The sequence below is a fragment of the Bos mutus genome, chromosome 4 (genome assembly GCF_027580195.1).
Source record: "Bos mutus isolate GX-2022 chromosome 4, NWIPB_WYAK_1.1, whole genome shotgun sequence".
Lineage (NCBI taxonomy): Eukaryota > Metazoa > Chordata > Mammalia > Artiodactyla > Bovidae > Bos > Bos mutus.
The window spans coordinates 110,936,857-110,953,819 of record NC_091620.1 but is presented as its reverse complement, the minus strand read 5'-3'; the positions used below and the strand labels follow the sequence as shown (position 1 = coordinate 110,953,819).

Here is a 16,963-nt window from a genome sequence, read left to right as displayed (position 1 = left end):
TGTTGAGCATTGGCTCTGTAATAAAACCAGGAATCTGAAAGTGGATTTTCATAATCATAACCTAGATCAGATGAAACTGGGGATCTCTGCCAAAAGTGAACTTTCCCCAGGGAGCAAACTCCTGGAGATGGTGAAGAACAAGGAAGCCTGGCATGTTGCAGTCCACGGGGTCACAAAGAGTCAGACATGACTTAGCAGCTAAACTGAACTGATCCTAGATCAGATGAAATTTGAGATTCCTGCCCAAAGTGAATTTTCCCCAGGGATCACAAAGGGCACAGAAATCCACAAACTGGTTAACCGTGATGTTTAAATAGATTTAAATTTTGCTTTCAGATATTCATAATCTGAGACAATTCTCAAAAAGTGATCAGAAGTGAATTTTTAATTATGGTTTTGGGAGTCCACTGAATTCGTCCTGGACCAGCATGAAAACAATGAGAGCCTCTGAGTGGAGGGGGCAGGTCCGAGGACAGAGCCCAGAACCGGGAGGGACTTCTTTCCTGCTCATCGGCGTCCAAGGCTCTGAAAAGTACTGTGGTTCTCAGGATGTGGGGAGAGGTCTCTGCAGGCTGTGTGACCACCTGTTCTCAGTAAGTGCAGGTGAGGGTGTGGAGTGGCCTGAGAGACAAAGGCAGAGCTATTCTCTGATGTGGAGACTCCAGTGTCGGTGTGACTGCTGGAGCCAGAGCCATAGGGATGGGAGAGTGCTAACTCCCACCGCAGGAGGGCTACCCTGCCAGCACTTCAACACTCACGATGTGGAAGGAGGGGAGTGAGAAGCAAATGTAGAGACATTAAGTAAATTGCTCAGAAGCACACAACTAAGAAGAGATGGGGTCGATATGGTTTGCGTGCAAAGCCCCACTTTTCCCCCTTCAAGGACACACAAATTTCCCACTCTAAGTGACGAAGAGATGTGAGAGAGACCTGAAACAGAGACGCTGATCAGCCTCAAACACTTCTCATTTTCCCAGAAAGGCACTTTCTTTCCCAAACAAAGAAAAAGGCCAGCATGTATTCCAGGGTTATAACTTTACACTTTACTCTCTAATGGTTTTCTTAATATCATATGTTTATATTACCTCTCTCAAAAAAAATGTAAGCACCCACCCTTTAAAAATATCATACCAGATGTGTCCAAAATTACCTAGAAGCTTTGCATTCTCTTCTTGTAACTTACAGTTGAAAGTTAAAGATCACTTATGTTTGCATGCTTTACACTTCAATGTCATAGACGGGTCAACAGCAGGAAGGATGGAGGAAGCAAAGACAGATGATTCACATGTGAAAAATTCAAACTATCTGATGACTCAGCTGCTTCTTTTCATTTCTAACTCCACTGAGAGAAGTTTCCAGAGCCTTCAGGGAGCTCTAAGTTAAAACCCTTCTGTATTTTGACTCTTCTCACATAAAATACCTCCCATTGCTTCTCTTTTTAGTCTTTGGTGCCAGACTGCTGCCACAGGTAAACACAGGCCAGGCTCAGCATCCAGAGTCACGATGGCTACTGTCACCTGGTCCAGGTCAAGCGTATCTCAGCTGTGAACAGATGCTGGTCCAAAATAGCACAGTAGGAAAAGCCAGTGGGTAACTCAAACAAATACTTGTTTTCAAGCATTTGGTGCCAAAAATGCATAGTTGGCCAAGAGGGTAATTTTGAGGTCAGAGTTTTAACCTACAGAAAACAAACTAGGACAAGCAAAACGCATCTGCTAATCAGCAATCACTTTGTGACTCTTGGAACAGCTGTGGAAAGACCTGTTACTAGAAACGAACCATTATGGAGGTTGTTTGCATGTGAGTCTGAATGTCATAAAGCCGATTTCCTGGTGACTCTAAATTCTGTGTTTCTTATGATGGCTGGCCCACCCCAAATTATTGAGGCTGAACTAAAAGCCTCATGTCAGTTCTATTCAGGAGCTTCCCGTGAAAAGGATGTTTGTGTTTCTCTTACCGAAAACGCTGCTCCATAGCCCCTTCATAGCTTGTGTTCCTGCACCTCGACCCGGTGTTGCAAAGAAGGCCTTGGACAAAGGGGAAAACACCCCGGCTGGGCAGATCCCGGGGTTGCAAATAGCCTGGATGTGGATACAAGACAGAAATGAGTCCATACGACTGGTCCCAGAAATGGAATACCTAGTGAGTTCAGTAATATGTGATATCACGTTATTACATTATTAGTCCTGTTGTTAGTTTATTTTTATTTTTACTTATTTTTTAATTTATTTTATTTTTAACTTTACAATATTGTATTGGTTTTGCCATATATGAACATGAATCCGCCACAGGTATACACGTGTTCCTCATCCTGAACCCTCTCCCTCCCTGTACCATCCCTCTGGGTTGTCCCAGTGCACCAGCCCCAAGCGCCCAGTATCATGCATCAACCTGGACTGGTGACTCATTTCATATATGATATTATACATGTTTCAATGCCATTCTCCCAAAACACCTCAGCAACCCAACAGGAAAAAGAAAGGACAGAAACCTTTTACATTAACACCTTTCTTCCAGGGCCTACCCACAGGCTGCAAGGCAGGACGGCTCTGCCTGGCCATAAGCACAATTGCATGAGACTCCTCTCCCTGCTGAGGGAGTGTCAATACCTCGTCATTCAACCTCACCTCCAGACACTGTGAACAGGCTGTGGGTTGGAAGAATCAGAGCAAACACCTCCTTTCGTCTCATATAAAAGCAGAGGAATTCTTGGATTCTTAAGAACTTGAGTGTGGTTACTAAAGGTCATTTAACGCGAAGATGTTTAGAAAAACTGGATAGGATCCAAGGGCTTTCAGGACAAATGGTACAATAAACCACTTTCTGGAGAAAAGAGAACCCTCTCACGCGGTTGGTGGGAGTGTAAGTTGGTGCAGACACTGTGGAGAGCAGAGTGGAGGCTCCTCAGAAAACTAAAAATAGAATGACCATGTGATTCAGCAATCCCAACCCAGACGTGTGTGTGTGTGCGTGCTCCATCACTCCAGTCGCGTCTGACTCTTCACAACCCCATGGACTGTAGCCCACCAGGCTCCGCTATCCATGGGATTCTCCAGGCAAGAATACTGGAGTAGGTTGCCACGCTCTTCCACAGGGGATCTTCCCGACCCAGGGATGGAACCTGCATCTCTTATGGCCCCTGCACTGCAGGCAGGTTCTCTACCACTAGTGCCACCTGGGAAGCCCCCTCAGCACCCTTTGGGAAGTCACCGTCTTCCACATCCTTCAAAGCTTTTACTCATCTGAACCTGTTTGTTCCTCCAGCCACATGTCTGCTTCTCATTCATATAAACTCCTTTTCTTCTGATCTTCCCCCATGCTATCTGGTCTGCCCAGATCTGTCCTCCCCTGAACTCTTTCATCTGACAAAGATTCACATTTGCTAACTCCTCAGAACCCCTTCTTCAGAACGGAGCAGCCACTTCTCCTCTGTGCTCCTGGTACCCTGTGTGGAGTCCCAACATGACACTATCTCACTGCATTATCATAGTCTGACCCTACAGTAAGTTCTGGAAGGACAGGGAAAATACTGTGTCCACCACTTCATCCTGAGCAAAGCTTGGACACAAAGGCACTCAAAACATTATTTGCCAAATGAATAAATACATTAATTTACTATTTTGAATAGTGACATACTATTTCAGATAAAAGTCACCCCTTAATAATTTCTAATCATATAACATTTTTAGAATTAACCACATTATCCATATTTCAAGTGAGCATAAGCATGATAGGAACAAAACAGGCAATCATTTCTCAAGGAGTGTTGAGGTTTAAACCAGATGAACTAAATGGTCTTTCTGATAAAACACCTGGAGCAGAGGAAGTTATTTATAATGGTTTCTAAACACTTTACCACCATCATTGTCATCATCATCACCACCACCAATATCATCATCACCACCATCACCATCATCTTCATCACCATCAACACCATCACCACCACCACCATCACCATCATCACCACCATCACCATCAACACCATCACCATCATCTTCATCACCACCATCACCATCATCTTCATCATCACCATCTTCACCATCACCATCACCACCACCACCACCATCATCACCACCATCATCACCACCATCACCATCATCTTCATCACCACCATCACCATCATCTTCATCACCACCATCTTCACCATCACCATCAAAACCACCACCACCATCATCACCACCATCACCACCATCACCATTATCTTCATCACCACCATCACCATCATCTTCATCACCATCACCACCATCATCTTCATCACCACCATCTTCACCATCACCATCAAAACTACCACCACCATCATCACCACCATCACCACCATCACCATTATCTTCATCACCACCATCACCATCATCTTCATCACCATCACCACCATCATCTTCATCACCACCATCTTCATCATCACCATCACCACCACCACCATCATCACCACCATCACCATCATCTTCATCACCATCACCACCATCACCACCACCACCACCATCACCACCACCATCACCTTCATCACCACCATCATCTTCATCACCACCATCTTCATCATCACCATCACCACCAGCACCATCATCACCATCACCACCATCACCATCACCACCACCATCATCATCACCATCATCACGCTGGTAAAATGAAATGCATCTCCCCCACATTTACCTCTTCCTCTACTCTTTCTATGTTTATAATGACTTATATACCTATATCCTGAATTGAGACAGCTTAATTTAAGGAGTAAATCTATCTGTTAGATTGGGCAAATGTGAATATCATTCTTAAGAGAAAAAACCTAAATAGATGCCTACTGGCATATATCCCAGAAATAGAGGTATAAACAAGAGAACCCTATCCATTCATTTCACTCAGGATTCAGAATTTATAAAGAACAATAGAAAAAAAAAAAGAATGCTGCATTTTCTTCTCTAGATGTTGGTCATCAAAAATTATAATAAAAATGAAACTCACAATTGTCTCTGTGTCTGGGAGGTTCTTGAAAACGAAGTACTGTCAGAATCATGAACAGGATACAAGGCCAGAAGAATTCAGCCAGGGAGAGCACCTGGAAAGTTGTCCAAAAAATTAGTGTCTAAATAAATCACAAAGCATTATGAGATCTCCCCCTGTTGAAGGAGGGTTCGTAGGCCAGAGTAGGCTTCCTTTAAAGGAAGTCATTGTCATCCTTCCTGTGTGTACCTAAGAACAATCATTTGAGACGGGCCCCACAGAGATAGCCCCTGTTCACTGTATCCATATCCACAACTGTCAGAGCTTTGTCTTTCTCCTACCAGACCTGGCTTCTGTTCCTCCCCTTTTTCCTCACATTTTTATTTATTGAAGAACTTATGACATTAAAGAAATTAAACAAATAATTTCATCCATATTTCTCACACTCCAACAGATTCACTATTTTTATTTTTCTCATTTCTTTAACATGTCTGACTTTTCCATCCAAGTAGCTATTTTTCCAGGGTTGGTGGTGGCAGACACTTGGTTTCATCTTATGAATATTTTCACGTGTTGCCACACACTGTATTTAACTATCATCTTACTGGTTATGTAACATTCTTACAAATGAACACATCATAATTGACATCTTTTGTCAATAAATTTTTTTGTAAAAGTAATTTTCTTTTAAATCACTTTCTTGAGATTGGAACAAACTCTGAAAAGTCAGATTATTGAAGTCAAATCTCTTGACACAGGTGGCAAAAGAGCCACTCATATGGATTGCAATTATTTGTATAATCCTGAATTTTCAAAGTCAAAAGAAAAGGAACTAACATTGATACATGGAATTTAATTATTTAAGAAGGAAACACCTGAAGAATAGCCTAATGAAAAATTAATAGAAAATCCTCAATTATCACAAGATTATTTTTATTGCCAACATTCTTCACTTGGTTTCTGGTGCATAATGTTTTCTGTTGGCTTCCACTCAGTTTATAAATACAAAAGTTTACAGCCAGACACAGATCAAGCAAGGCACAGATCAATAATGGCACAGACAAAATCCTAAGAATCTGCAGGTTAGGAAGTTAAGGATGCTGTCAGCATGAAAAAGCATGTCTTGTTCTTTCAGACTTCAAAATCATGATGCTTTGAACTAAAGTGAGCTTCCTGTCACTTTACTGCGTTGGTCTTTGACCTACCACAGCCCTACATCCTAGGCTTTGGTCCCAGCCTTTCCCCAGAAGTTCCAGCAGACCTTCTTCCTGGTCACCTGTGTGACCAGGTGAGCACATGTGATCTGAAACCATAAAGACAAAACTCAGGTGGGAAAGAATGTTTCCATCCCTGGTGTAATTAAAGAAGAAAAGAAAGCACCCTCTTGGAAATGAGTCATGAGGAAGAATTTCTCGTGCCAGAAACTGTATCCTTATGGAAAGTTCTCTGAGAAAGTGCTGAAAACCAACACCACCCACCCTGATAAAAGAGAAATGTTTAAGGGAGGGCACCCTCTGGCTCAGTTCAGTTCAGTCGTGTCCGACTCCTTGTGACCCCATGGACTGCAGCATGCCAGACCTCCCTGTCCATTGTGAACTCCCAGAGTTTAATCAAACTCATGTCCATTGAGTCAGTCATGCCATCTAATCATCTCATACTGTCCCCTTCTCCTCCTGCGCTCAATACCTCCCAGCATCAGGGTCCCAATGAGTCAAGTTTAAGTGGCCAAAAAAGTTTCACCTTCAGCATCAGTCCTTCCAATGAATACTCAGGACTGACTTTAGGATGGACTGGTTGGATCTCCTTTGCAGTCCAAGGGACTCTAGTCTTCCAACACCACAGTTCACATCCATCAGCTTTTTTATAGTCCAACACTCACATCCATACAGTGGAAAACCATAGCCTTGAATAGACAGACCTTTGTTGACAAAGTAACATCTCTGCTTTTAATATGCTGTCTAGGTTGGCATAATTTTGATCCCTCTGGCTCAAAGGATAGTAATTAAACCAAATTAATTGGTCAAACACTCTGCAGAAGAACTTAAGTCACCTGTTCATTCTCTGTAACAAATGAGTCATTTCTTGAAGTCCAGGGATGGTGGGGTGTCTGTAATTAATTCTGGCTAAATATAAATGTGCAAGATTGAAACTATACCTCATATTAAAGAATAACTTGACATCATTAGGAAGAATAAATACATAAGTAATTGGGGAGGTTAAAAAAAGTTAGTACTAAAATTTTTTTTATTATTAATAAATAATAAAATGTTAATAGCATTTTAAATAACATAATGATAACATTTATTATAACTATAATATAATTATTTTGTTATTAACTTTTTATTTTATAATTTAAATAATAAATAAAAGTAAATAATACAATGTTAAAAATAAAATAATAAAATTTTTACCAGTTGAGCCACCAGGAAGCCCCCAATAATATAAGATAGCCTTTTTTAAAACAAATAAATATAAAGAAAACTGAAAATGGCTCATACAGTCAAAACTCATATAGACCCTTCTATTTCAACATTCATTTATCTGGTTGCACCAGGTCTTACTTGCACACATGGCATCCTTGGTCTTCACTGTGGCATGTGAACTGTTAGCTGCGACTTATGGGGTCTAGTTCCTGACCAGGGATTGAACCTGGGCCCTTTGCGTTGGGAGCACAGAATCTTAGACACTGGACCATCAGGAAGTCCCACCCTTTTTGATATTATAAATTCACAAATAGATACATGGTTAGGTATTCAAAAAGTACAGGAAGAATACAACCATTCTCCCAAAAAATTTACACAGTTTTCTTAACTCATTTTTTACAAATATAAATAAATGTAACAAGTATTTTTAGAAACAATTTTTTTGGATCAGTACTTGTAGATCAGCCCCATTGTTTTTAAAGATGACATAAGAAGATATGGTAAATTTTAATGTATTTAACCAATCACCCAGTTATGGAATTTGCAAAGTTTTCTGTTCGGCACCAGTGCTATTGTGAGCTTTCTGTACATTTGGCTGACTTTTTGCAAGTATATTTTTGAGGTAGCACTGTTAAATAAGATTTTTTGAGCCAAAGTATGTATGATTTTTAATTTAGATTTTAATGGGTAGATATAACCAAAGACCATCAATAAAAATATTTTCTCCAACTTGTTTATATTAGACTTTTTATTGTCTAAATCTTTTTTGAAATATTTATTTATTTGGATCTAAGTTGTAGCAAGCAGGATCTCTCCTCGCAGCACATGGACTGTCTAGTTGCGGCTCGAGGACTCAGTAGTTCCAGCACTAGGGCTTAGTATCTCCACAGCATGTGGGATCTTAGTTCCCCAACCAGGAATTGAACCTGCGTCCCCTGCATCACAAGGCAGATTCTTAACCACTGGACCACCAGGGAAGTCCCTTGTCTAAATCTTTTAAGCAATCAGTTTATCAATCTCTTTATTTTTAGTATCTAGATTTTTTTTCTCTACACATAAAAACCGCCATAATTTAAACGATCTTGTCAAAGCCAAATTAAAATAGGCAATGGCAACTGTGAAATTATAAATATTTGTCATCCCAGTCATAAAATCAATGGCACATCTCTAGTTTCAAATGAGAATAATACTTAAAAAAAAATAAAACGCAACCACTCTCTCCTTGTGAGATGGCCCACACTCTGCGGGGTATGTTTCTCTGTAAATAAATCTACTTCTTATCTACCAGTAAATAAATTGGTAGACTTATAATTGAAAAGTTTCTCTGTAGATCTTGAAATAAAAGTAAAACTCCCCAGCGGAGAAGCAGCGCAGATGCCTGCATGCGCCATTAGCAAGCGGGGGCTGGGCAGGGAGGCGCAGGGAGGCGCAGCGCGGGCTGCATCGCTTAGAGTAAGAATCTGGCCTGAATACCCTGAGCACTATCTGAGCGAAATAATTTGGGCTAGCAAACCAGACTGTGGGATATCTACCACGCGAAAAGCCAGCCCCAACCTAAGACACCGCCAGGCCCGCGCACGGAACAAAGAATTGAACAGAGATAGCCGGCTGCAGACCTTCCCCCTCCGGTGACAGGCAGCCAGAGCCGGAAGGGGGCAATCGCAGCCCCAGAGAGACATTATCTATAAAACTGTAAGCAGGCTTCTTTGCTAACTAAAACTCCAATTAAACGTAAAATTATAGTAACTCAGTTTTTTTTCATTTACAAGCCAATCAGTGACCCTCTGAGAAGCAACGGTAGGAAAAATCTGCCACTGGTCTGAATGTGAACTTCCCTGGTTCAGAAGAAAACGATGGCCGGCCCAGGTGTGCTGTGCGGCTGTGCCTTGTGAGTGAGTGACTCACCTCCTTTCACAGGACTATTTCTCCGCAAGCGCATAAAAGCAGCCTCCCCTGTCTCATCAGATTTTCCTGTCATGTTTTTCTCTTATGTGTTGTTATTGTCCTTGACTCTTGCTTTCGGGTTAATTTTTGTGCTTCCCCAGGTCTCCCACGCTGCAGGCCCCCTGGGCACGGCTTCTTAGCGGCAGGAAGGGGTCCCAAAGCTGTGCCAGAGGCAGCCAGAAGGAGATGCTGCCCGAGGCCCCGCTCTCGAGGAAGACAGCCTTATGGAAGCCCCACTAGTGCTCACGAAACAGGGACTGCTCTTCCAAACCACCACAAAGTCCCCTCTTCCTGCCGTGAGTGCCAGCAGAGAAGCTCTCACCGGAAGTGCCCAAATGCCTGTTCTGTAGCCCACATCCCACATCCCACAGTGACGCTTATGGGAGCGCTGCCCTCAGGCCCCTCAGAATACCACGACATTTGTGGGGAGCCCTTAACAACACCTACACACAAATGTACACATAAAGGAGCCCTGGGTGAAAAGGTATATTGAAATCTCCTCACAGACTTGTCCTTTTTCCGGACACCATAAAGAGAGAGAAAAATGAAAAGAAACGCTAGAGGAGCTGGGGAGGGGGGTCACCTCTAAGTGGGGATCACCCACCAGGGCTCAGTCCCAGTGCGGCCCAGAGTCTCCAGAGCCAGTGACTCTCCCCACCACACGCATCTCCCCACCACTCGGGTGCCCTGAAGGGATCCCCTTTTCTCCTGCTTCTGACCCCGGAAGTGAGGAAATTGCTGCCGGGGATATTCGAATGACAGGCAGAAAGTGAACAAGGAGCTAACTGCTGGAGACACTCCCTAGGCTGTACACAAAAACGAGGAAAGAACCCACAGTCAGAGAATAACTTCCCTAACTGGATAGGTGAATACGATACAAAACCTCTAACAAGGTGTTGAAGGAGGGCTTCTCTGGTGGTTCAGATGGTAAAGAATCTGCCTGCAATGCAGGAGACCCACATTTGATCCCTGGGTCAGAAAGATCCCATGAAGAGGGGAATGGCAACTCCCTCCGGTATTCTTGCCTGGAGAATCCCATGGACAGAGGAGCCTGGCGGGCCACAGTTCATGAGGTTGCAAAGAGTTGGACACAGATGAGTGACAAGATGTTGAAAGAGAGCTCAGAGCATAGCAAGGCTAACATGACTGCACATCGTCCCCACCAGCTCCCCAAGCCTCTCTCCTTCCTGCTGGAGAAACCTGGCACATGAAAGATTTGCTCAGACGCTCCACCCAAGTTTAAGGGAGAAATCAAACTCATCTCAGGTGTATGGAAAAGAGAGTCAAGGACAAATGCATCACCTGGGCTAAGCTGCCCAAGGATGAGTCAGATGAAAAGAAAAACAGCTGTCTAAACATTGGGAAAAGAGCAAAGCAAAAGACAGTCAAGGAGCATGACTGGCAAAGAAGCAACTCAAATAACATGAAGACTTTCTGTACACCTGTTTCACAAAGAACAATGTGAGAAGAACAAACATTCAGAAATAAGAGCCTAGGAAAAAGATGCTAAATGAAAAAAGTGGTTACAGATCTAAGGGGAAAAAAACAACAAAAAACATCACTGTGGAATTCTAAGGGATTTAGAAACCAGAAAAAAGAGCATAGACACTGGTTAAATTTCATTTCTATGTTAGACAAACAGTTTGAGATAACAACAGTGAATTCTTAAAAAAACATTTTTAAGGCAAAATATTAATACAAAAAGCTAATAGAATCAGCTTTGGAAAGCAAAAACTCCACAATATAATGGTAAGTGCTATACTTAAAACAGAGAATCCAACAAATGTAATGAAAAATATGCTCAAAGATATAACAGTAGAATTTCCTAAAAAGAGAAAACTCTGATGAAAATTTTGTCTCAAGACTGAAAGAGTATGCTATAATTCAAAAAAAAAAAAGCTGCAGTTGCCCTAGAGCTATTGAACTCCCAAGATGAAGAAAAAACAGTTCAGTTCAGTCACTCAGTCGTTTGGACTCCTTGCGACCCCATGGACTTCAGCATGCCAGGCTTCCTGTCCATCACCAAACCCCGGAACTTGCTCAAACTCATGTCCATTGAGTCGGAGATGCCATCCAACCAACTCATCCTCTGTCATCTCCCTCTCCTCCTGCCTTCAATCTTTCCCAGCATCAGGGTCTTTTCCAATGAGTCAGTTCTTCACATCCGGTGGCCAGGAGTTTCACCTTCAGCATCAGTCCTTCCAATGAATACTCAGGACTGATTTCCTTTAGGATCGACTGGTTTGATCTTGTTGCAGTCCAAGGGACTCTCAAGAGTTCTTCAACACCACAGTTCAAAAGCATCAATTCTTTGGTGCTCAGCTTTCTTTACAGCCCAGCTCTCACATACATACATGACTACTGAAAGAAATCATAGCTTTGACTAGATGGACCTTTGTCAGCAAAGTAATGTGTCTGCTTTTTAATATGCTGTCTAGGTTGGTCATAACTTTTCTTCCAAGGAGCAAGTGTCTTTTAATTTCATGACTGCAGTGATTTTGGAGCCCAAGAAAAGTAAGTCTCTCATTGTTTCCTCATCTATTTGCCATGAAGTGATAGGATCTGATGCCATGATCTTAGTTTTCTGAATGCTGAGTTTTAAGCCAACTTTTTCACCCTCCTCTTTCACTTTCATCGAGAGGCTCTTTAGTTCTTCGATTTCTGCCATAAGGGTGGTGTCATCTGCATATCTGAGGTTTTTGATATTTCTCCTAGCAATCTTGATTCCAGCTTGTGCTTCATCCTGCCTGCCATTTCTCATGATGTAATCTGCATATAAGTTAAATAAGCAGGGTGACAATATACAGCCTTGACGTTCTCCTTTTCCTATTTGGAACCAGTCTGTTGTTCCATGTCCAGTTCTAACTGTTGCTTCCTGACCTGCATACAGGTTTCTCAGGCAGCAGGTAAGTTGGTCTGCTATTCCCATCTCTTTAAGAATGTTCCACAGTTTGTGATGATCCACACAGTCAAAGACTTTGGCATAGTCAATAAAGCAGAAGTAGATGTTTTTCTGAAACTCTCTTGCTTTTTCAGTGATCCAACGGATGTTGACAATTTGATCTCTGGTTCCTCTGCTTTTTCTAAATCCAGCTTGAACATCTGGACGTTCAAGGTTCACATACTGTTGAAGCCTGGCTTGGAGACTTTTGAGCATTACTTTGCTAGCATGTGAGATGAGTACAATTGTGCAGTAGTTTGAGCATTCTTTGGCATTGCCTTTCTTTGGGATTGGAATGAAAACTGACCTTTTCCAGTCCTGTGGCCACTGCTGAGTTTTCCAAATTTGCTGGCATATTGGATGCAGCACTTTCACAGCATCATCTTTTAGGATTTGAAATAGCTCAACTGGAATTCCATCACCTCCACTAGCTTTGTTTGTAGTGATGATTCCTAAGGCCCACTTGATTTCACATTCCAGGATGTCTGGCTCTAGGTCATACCTGTGAAAATATCCACAGAGGAGGAAAGATACCTACCTGGCCTCAAACATGTCCTCAAAATATCCAGTGCTAGATAATGATGCATCAATATTTACAAAGTTCTAAGAGAAAGAAAGTGTGATAATCATATGATACATAGCCAAAATGATCCTTAAATAAAAACCAATATACATACATTCACAACCATAAAAGAACATCAATAATTTTTTTTTATTTTTAATTAGAATATAATTGCTTTCCAATACTGTGTTGGTGTCTGCCATACAACAACATGAATCAGCCATAAGTATGCATGTATCCCCTCCCTCTTGAACCTCCTCCCCACCCCTACCCTATCCCACCCCTCTAGGTTGTCACGGAGTTCCACACTGAGTTCTCTGTGTCATACAGCAACTTTCCAACAGCTATCTGCTTTACAAATGGTAATGTGTATGTTTCAATGCTACTCTCTCAATTTCTCCCACCCTCTCCTTTCCCCGCTGTATCCTGGTCTGTTCTCTATGTCTGCCTCTCTTTTCCCGCCCTGCAAATAGGCTCATCTGTACCATTTTTCTCGATTCCATACATATGCGTTAATATAAGGTATTTGTTTTTCTCTTTCTGACTTACTTCACTCTGTCCAATAGGCTCTAGGTTCATCCACCTCACTAGAACTGACTCAAACGCGGTAAAAGCACACAGATAATTATTAACCATGAACCCTGAGGCGATAAAAAGGCTTAGCAATGAAATCCAGCTGAAATGAAAATGGGACCAAATTAAAAATCCAGTATCACTTTGCTTCAAATATTATGCTGACCAGAACAATAGGGCAACACCTGCTGAAAAAAATATATAGTTTTATTGTATTGCTGATCTTACAGAGATGAGAGAGTAAAAGAAATCTCCAAAGACCTGGAAAGAGGAACTGACCCCAAAAAAATTAATTAAAAAGAAATAAGAAGTCATGAGTTGAATCTTTAAGACCGAATTACAAAGGAGCAAGTTCCCTCAAGGGGATTGGAGAGAAAGCAGGTGAGGCAATATTTAAATAACTAATGGCTGAGAATTTTCCAGAACACATAAAATACACAAATTTCACTGATAAAGGAAATAGAACATGTATCAGGAAACAGAAATCCACATTAATAACTTCAAATACAGAAGTCAAAGAGATAATCTCAGCAGCAATTCACATGATAACAACACATGACCTCAACGGAATATGAGACTTACAAAAACTCACGAACAGCAGGAAACCAGAAGAGAATTAAGTATCTTTAGATCCCTTGGAGAAACTTGGTTGATCTAGAATTGTGTACCCAGAAAACTCATCTCTCAAAAATGAGGGTAAGAGTTTCAGATAACCAGAAACCAGTTTATTCAACATAAGGATATAGAACAGATGAAAGCAGAGATGAAAAATATACAGTTAGGTAAATAATAAATGAACTACAGTAATATCAAACAAGAGACTTGAAGACACAGAGTATTACTATACACAGAGAGGATTACTACATAATAAAAGAGGCCTTACAATAGGAAGCTATAAAATGTTATGCATTTATATGCTTAACAAATGTAGCCAATATACATAAAGTAACAATCAATAGAAATACAGGGACTGAATCCAGGTCACAGCAAGGAAAGAGCAGACTCCAGACCACTAGACCACCAAGGAACTCCCTATATTGGACTAGTTTTAATTTATAAAAAAAGATTCAACATAAGACTTACTTTTTGAAAAGGTATTACAGTTGTTTTCCAAAGGTGTGTTCAAGACTGCTTACGTACGTACGTATGTGAAGTCGCTCAGTCGTGTCCGACTCTTTGCGATCCCATGGACTGTAGCCTACCAGGCTCCTCTGTCCATGGGATTTTCCAGGCAATAGTACTGGCGTGGATTGCCATTTCCTTCGCCAAAGGATCTTCCCAACCCAGGGATTGAACCTGGGTCTCCTGCATCGTAGACAGATGCTTTACCTACAATAGCATTATTTGTGAATGGAAAAAATTGGAGGAAGTCATGCAGGAAAAAAAGAAAGACTAGGAGGATGGATCAATAAAATACTGGTGCACTAGAGCTGTAAGCAAGTGAACCAATTCCCTCATTAGGCGGCGCGTACAGCTCATAGGGCTGGGGAAACAGCAAAGAATGCATAGGACCAGAATCCTCGCCCGGAAGGAAGGCGTGAGCGCCTCTGAAAGCGTGTGGAGCCCAGCCTCCAGCCCACACAAGGAGGCAATGAGGCAGACACCGCCGTAAAGAGGACCAGGCCTTCCTCCAACCGTTTGTTGTCATCGCCCTGAGTGCTCAAGAGTGCTCATTCATCCATCACTTTATCCTCCCAACATCGGTGAGGTAGGAAACACGCACTGGCTTCACACACTGGGGACCACAGAGAAAATTCTTTTCCCTGGAGCCCCTGAACCTGTTTGTGATGGAACCTGAATCTGGAGACTGAGCCTCATGCCTGCAAATTAAATACGCTAACTTTCCATCTCACTTGAAGAAAATATCTTGCGGACTGAGTTTAAACCCTATTTTAAAACCTCCAAGTTGCTCTGGTAGCATGTGGGTTTGATTATGGCTGAAAAGCACAAAGAATAAAATACTTGGGGACAAAAAGCAAAATTGTAAACAAATGAAGGAGGAAAGAGGGTCCTTGGAGGGAGGAGCAGGTCACGAGATCTCAGAGATCTCACTGGCTGAGAAGAGGAAAACAGCCTAATAAGGTTCAAATATCGAGGAAGCTGAAGTCCAACCTATAATTAGGCTGCCGCCCTTTTCCTTGGAAACAAAGGGCTTTACATAAGGATGAAATTCTATTGTGTCTCTTTGGAGTGCTCAGGTTTCTGGATGCCAGGCACTCAGGAAAGGAGACTTTCCCAGAAGTATTATAAGGTCCCTGCTATAAAACACTGCAAGAGAAGGGGTTCAGACAAAGAATAAGCCAAAGTCCAATGGCAACCATCAGCTGAGCTGGTCGAAGCCCACAGCTGCTCAGAACCGAGTCTTCTGACAGTCCCTCCTTCAGAGTGTAAACTTCCCGGCCAAGAGGACCTTTTGCAAACCTTTAAGTTGGTTATGGAGTTAGTTTGGTACTGAAAGGGAGAAACGAATAAACTCTCTCTTTCCTTGATTTTTTGAGCTTTATATTGAAAAACAGTTGCCTTTCTTTCAAACCCATACATTAAGCATTCGTTTAAATGCATATAGCTGATTCACTTTGCTGCACAGCAGAAACTAATGCGAAATTGTAAAGCAACTATACACCAATAAAAATTAATTTAAATTTTTTTTAATTAAAAAAATAAACATTCATTAGACAGTTCCTTCTTTTCAGTACTGGTGGGGAGAGTTCGGAGTGAGTCATAAAAATGAATGAGAAATAGATTCTTCCCTCAAGGATTCAAAGGAAACAAGCGAACAGGTCACCCAAATTAAAGGGAACACTGTTAGGAGGCACACATTGGTGCATCCTTTCCAGAAGTCAGGTGAATTATTTGTTTCAAAGCAGTAGATGTGCAGATGTTTTGAAACAAAAATTCCAATTCAATGGATGCTTCTAAGGAGACAGTTGGAAAAATACCTACCCCCCAAAAGTGATTTTGATATTGTTTCCTGCCACAGCTAAGTCATACAAAAGGCTACAGCCACAAGGAGGCAAAGGTTACAGGCGAGGAAAAAGGCAAAGCGAAGCACATCCAGGGATTGACTGCTCCATCCACAGGGACACAGATGGCCAAGATTACCACAAGGCACAGGAGAGGAGGGCTGAGACCACCCTCTCCCCGCAAGCACCTGCTCACACCAAACACAATTCTGATCCAAATTTAATTGGTACCATTTTTAACTCAAAAATGATGCTAAAATATAATTGGTGAGCATATATGCTCCAAAAGCAAAGATGAGCTGTGAAAGATTATAATTCTACAAAAGCAGTATAATAGAACATACTGAAGTATACATGCATGAGTCAGTTGCTCCATTGTATCAACTCTTTGTGACCCCACAGACTATGGCCTGCCAGGCTCTGTCCATGGGATTTCCCAGGAAAGAATACTGGAGTGGGTCGCCATTTCCCCCCTCCAGGGGACCTTCCTGTCTCAGGGATCGAATCCGAGCCTCCTGTGTGTCCTGTACTCAGGCGGATTCTTTACCTGCAGAGCCATCAGGGAAGCCCATATTAAAGTATAGATACTTTTTAAAAAATGAAACTGGTGCAATAACAGATATAC

General features: G+C 41.9%; 1 protein-coding gene across 1 annotated transcript in view; it reads right to left on the bottom strand.

Annotated features, from left to right (window-relative positions):
• LOC138987575 (ATP-binding cassette sub-family A member 13-like) overlaps nt 1-16,963 on the bottom strand; it is a 37,945-nt gene that overhangs the window by 12,404 nt on the left and 8,578 nt on the right. Inside the window, exons 2-3 of the mRNA XM_070368865.1 lie at nt 4,954-5,047; nt 1,958-2,081 (exon numbers count right to left, since the gene is read on the bottom strand). Coding sequence (XP_070224966.1) covers nt 1,958-2,081; nt 4,954-5,047 — 218 coding nt within the window. The remainder of the gene's footprint in view (nt 1-1,957; nt 2,082-4,953; nt 5,048-16,963) is intronic.